We start from the raw sequence: 4,360 nt of genomic DNA, 5'->3' as shown, positions 1-4,360 counted from the left end.
CCCCCCCCATCACTCTTTAAATCAGACATGGGTACTAGGTCTCTGGTCAGTGTGTAAGAAAACACGGCTTCTTCCCCTTTCCAAACTCCCTCATCTGTTAATCCCTGGGAGATTCTGGGTACTAGACTTTAGGACTCTGAGCACATATAATCAAAGGCAAGATAGGCTTATATACCATTTAAGAGGACATGCAAGTCACTGCTCTACTCAGAAACTTTCAGGGGTTCTCAATTATTTTTTGCTTCAGATCTAAACCCCTGAGCATGAATTCCATTCAAAGCCCCTTTGTGTTAGTTTGCTTCCTGTCTTCACCTCCACTGTGCACATCTCATTGCTTCTAATTCCTATGACTTCCTGGCTTTGCTTTTAGCACCAAACCCATCCCCTGTTCCCTATGCCTTGGGCGTAACTCACCTCTCCTGTGGCCTTCCTTTACACAAATCATTACATGGTTTGAGTTGGCTTTCCTACTTATCTCATTAAGTCAATGTCTCCCTCTCTGATCTGGACTGGGTAGAAGTACATCTTAGGAGGGGGCTTGGGTTGGGAATGGGAAGATCAGATGAAAGGGGATTTGAACACCTTGGAGGATACTGATGGCTGAAGGTCGAGCAGGGGAGGAGAGAATTGAAGTCACCCAAAGTGCCCAGTAAAGGCCCATGAAGTCCTGGGCATAGAATCATAGCATATTAGAGCTGAAAGGACTCTTCAAGCTCAATCCCTGCCCCTCATTTAACAGATGAGGAAACTGAGGCCTAGATAAATTAAATTATTTATCTAAGGTCACAAGTCAGTTGAGTATCCTCCTGGCAAATGAACAGTTACTATAGGGTCACGAGAATATATTGGGGGAGGGGAGTAGAGGATTGGAGGTGGGGAAGGAGGGAAACTTGTCTTTGAAACATCTGTATGATCTAAGGGTTTATCTCAAATTCCTACTTATTCTGTCTTGCTTCTTTGACAGCCATCCCTGCCAGGGTTGTGAATCCTCTGGCTGAAACTCGATGTGAGGTGCAGGAAGATGCTGTATTTGAATGCACCCTCTCTAATCCCTGCCCACATGCCTTCTGGCAGTTTCAACACCGGCCCCTCCTGCCCAGTGACAAGTATGAGGTGTCTGTATCTCCTGATGGCCTGACCCACCGGCTGGTGGTGAGAGGGGCCCAGCATTCGGACATGGGCCTTTACTCTCTTAGCACTGGCCTCCACTCTTCTCGAGCTTGGTTGCTGGTAGAAGGTGAGACTACCAAAGTTGGGTTGTACAGGCTCCTGTTGATATCTTATTTGCCTTTAGAGAGATCCAATTTTAGGGCCAGATGCAGCCTGGGGAGGACAGGACCATGGACAGGGGCTATTGGGCTACATTTGCCATTATATCCAGACTGCCCTCTCAACTAGGGAAATGGAGACTTTTCAAAGTGTGAATCAGGGTTTGACTTTTATTCTTAAATGGGAGTGCTGTTGAGTACATTAGAATCAATCGATCAACAAGTATTTATAAATGCCAAGTACTATTCTAGTCACTGAGAGTCCCAAACTGGGTCTCCTCACTCAAGGCTGGACCAGTTCTGCTTGGCTCCAGAGGACAAAGAATGGGTGGAAGTTGTAGGTAAACTTAAGTTCTAGGTAAGGAAAAGCTTCCACATAGTGAGAGTGATCTCCCCAATGGAATGGGCTAAATTGGAAAGGAGTGAGTTCTCTTTCACTAGAGATCTTCAGTGGAGGTGGGATGGCTACTTGTTAGAAATGTTGTAGAGAGAATTCCTATTCAGATATGGTTTGGACAAAGGTCCTTTCCAACTTTGCCATTATATGATCTTCCTGATGCAGTACAGTGGGTGGCTTGTGGAAGGTGGGAAGCTTATGGATCCATATAATGGAGATTTGGGTCTTTTTTTTCCTCTACAAATATGGCTTTGATGTTCTACCCAACAACTATCGCCTGGAAGGTGGGAAGGACAAAGGTTTCCTGCCTTCAAGAGAAGGAAAAAGAGATGATGATGGCAACAATGGAAGAAATAAGCTTCAAGCCGAAGAATCCCAGTTTTCAGATATAAAGGATTCAGGGAAACTCATAAAAGAAGGGAAACCAGGGGATTGGAGTTACCTGGGAATCGAGGATGATGGTCTCCTCTGTGGTCACATCACAGGTGGTCCCAGGGGACATAATGATTCCCCCATGGACAAAGAAGGAATTTCTGACCTAGCCTGGGACTTGAATAAGGGAACGGAGAGTCAGAAGGGATTTTACAAAGCAGAGGGAAATAGAGACAAATATATTGAAGGAAACCAGTTCTCTAGAGTTGATGGTCAGGGTAAAAGCTTCCTGGGGAGATATGGGCTTCAGGGAGATGGTTGGGAAACTGGAATGGACCTCATGATGGGACAACAGCAAGGCAATGGTCGAGATAAGGGTGAAGCCAGACAATGGGAGGCAGGAGAGAGTTGGGAGGCAGGTTCTGGAGGTCTTCAGGGCAGAAGATGGGGAAGTAACTTGGAAGGAAAGGAGGCTAGAGGGGACAGTGGAGGGCAGCTGGGAAATTATAGCCAGGAGGGGCTTGGAACAGGAGAGAGGAGCTTGTCTACTTCTCAGACCACTCCAGCAGGGTCTTGGAAAAAAGGAATGAAACTGGCAATGAGTTCAGAGGCTAATGATAATTTGGAGTTGGAGTGTAGGGATGACTCTAGCTCTAAAAGGGGACAGTGTAAGTCTCCCTGGTTTGGAGAGGCAGGGGAGAAACATAATCAGGGGACTGGCCAAGGTGGTGATAGTGGTGGGGCTGGAGGTCCTGAGGCATGGGAATCTCTAGGTTGGGGTAAAGGCAATGGTGACAAATTAAGGGACTTCCAGGCTCAGAGATTGTCTCACGGCAAGAAATCTTTCCTAGGACAAAAGGGTTTGGGGGAGGAAGCTGATGGGTCACTAGAAGAAGCAAGTTATGAGTCTAGCTCAGGGGAGCAAGAGTCTCTTGGGAAGGAATCCACTTTTAGGAGAACAGGATTTAAAGCTGGTCCTTGGACCTCAGGGTCTGATGGAGATGAAGGAATGGGGGACATTGCAGGGGGCTTGCTGGAACTTAAAGAAAGAGGATTGGGTTCTAGACATAGTCAGGGGACAGCAAAGTCCCTGGTTGGGGGGTCATTGGGAGAAAGCTCCAAAGAATTGGGGTATCTCCAGGACTGGCCAGCAAGCCAAAGGGGATCAGGGTATGGAGATGACGTAGTCGAGTCTGAAGGCATGATGAGCTCCTGGGATGACAAAAGTTTTAACCTTAGAAAAATTGGATCTAAAGATGGCCTAGGGCCCTTGAGAATAATGGGGTCTGGGCAAAGGGGAAGGGAGGAAGTTGGTGCTAAAGTAGATGAATCAATGGGGTCTAAGAGTGGGGTAGACTATGGGGATGGGCCCAGAGACCACAGGTTAAAAGGTAGAGCTGCTTATGAAGATGACTTAGGAGACCTGGGAACTCAGGGGTATGGAAGTGAGAGAGATAATAGGGATGGTTTAACAGGTTCAGAGAGAATGAGGTCTAATTATGGAGCCAGTTTAAAAGATGTCTCCAGGGACAGAAGGATGGAAGGGCCTGGTAGTGAGGGTGGTTATACAGGTGGCTTAGAGGGTCCTGGGGGAATGGAACCAGGAAGTATGGAAAATAATAGGTATCATTTAGGGAGTCCTAGGAGAATAGGAGCAGGGAGTGAAGGAAATTTCAGGGGTGATTTAGAAGGTTATGGGAATGACTTTGGGGATTCTGGAAGAATAGGATTAGGGAAGGAGGGAGATTATAGGATTGGTTTAGGGGGTTCTGGGGGAATAGGGTCGGTGGGTGAGGGGAGTTATAAGGGTAGGTTAGAAGATCCTGGGATTTGGGAGTCATGGAGTGAGGGAGGTTATGGAGGTGACTCAGAGGGTCTGGTGGGAATGGGATCAGGGGGTGAGGGAGGCTATAGAAGTAGCTCAGGAGGTCCTGGGGAAATGTGGTCAAGAGGTAAGGAAGGTTATGGAGATAGTTTAGGGCATCCTGGAGGAAGGGGGTCAAAGGGTGAGGGAGATTATTGGGGTGGCTTAGAGGGTCCTAGGGGAATAGGGTCAGGGAGTATGGGAGGCCATGAGAGTAGTTTAAGGGGTCCTGAAGGAACTGGGCCAAGGGTTGAAGGAGGATATAGGGGTAGCTTAGAGGATCCTAGGAGAATGGGGTCAGAGGGTAATAGAATTTATGAAAGTAGCTTAGGAAATTCTGGAAGAATAAGGTCAGAGGTTGAGAGAGACTATGGAGGTGGTTCAGAGCATCCTGGGGCAATAAGGTCAGGGGAGAAGGGAGGCTATGGGGATAGTTTAGGGGGTCCTGGGGGAATAGGG

The 4,360-nt window shown here is 47.6% G+C and overlaps 1 protein-coding gene across 1 annotated transcript in view; it reads left to right on the top strand.

Annotated features, from left to right (window-relative positions):
- Window positions 1–4,360, top strand: part of IGFN1 (immunoglobulin-like and fibronectin type III domain containing 1) — a 95,857-nt gene that overhangs the window by 67,130 nt on the left and 24,367 nt on the right. Inside the window, exons 13-14 of the mRNA XM_027843414.1 lie at window positions 965–1,237; window positions 1,950–2,150. Of these exons, the coding sequence (XP_027699215.1) occupies window positions 965–1,237; window positions 1,950–2,150 (474 nt within the window). The remainder of the gene's footprint in view (window positions 1–964; window positions 1,238–1,949; window positions 2,151–4,360) is intronic.

Source organism: Vombatus ursinus, unplaced genomic scaffold, assembly GCF_900497805.2.
Source record: "Vombatus ursinus unplaced genomic scaffold, bare-nosed wombat genome assembly UNPS02014909.1, whole genome shotgun sequence".
NCBI lineage: Eukaryota > Metazoa > Chordata > Mammalia > Diprotodontia > Vombatidae > Vombatus > Vombatus ursinus.
Note: the sequence above shows the minus strand (reverse complement) of the source record. Positions and strands in the feature narration are given on the sequence as shown.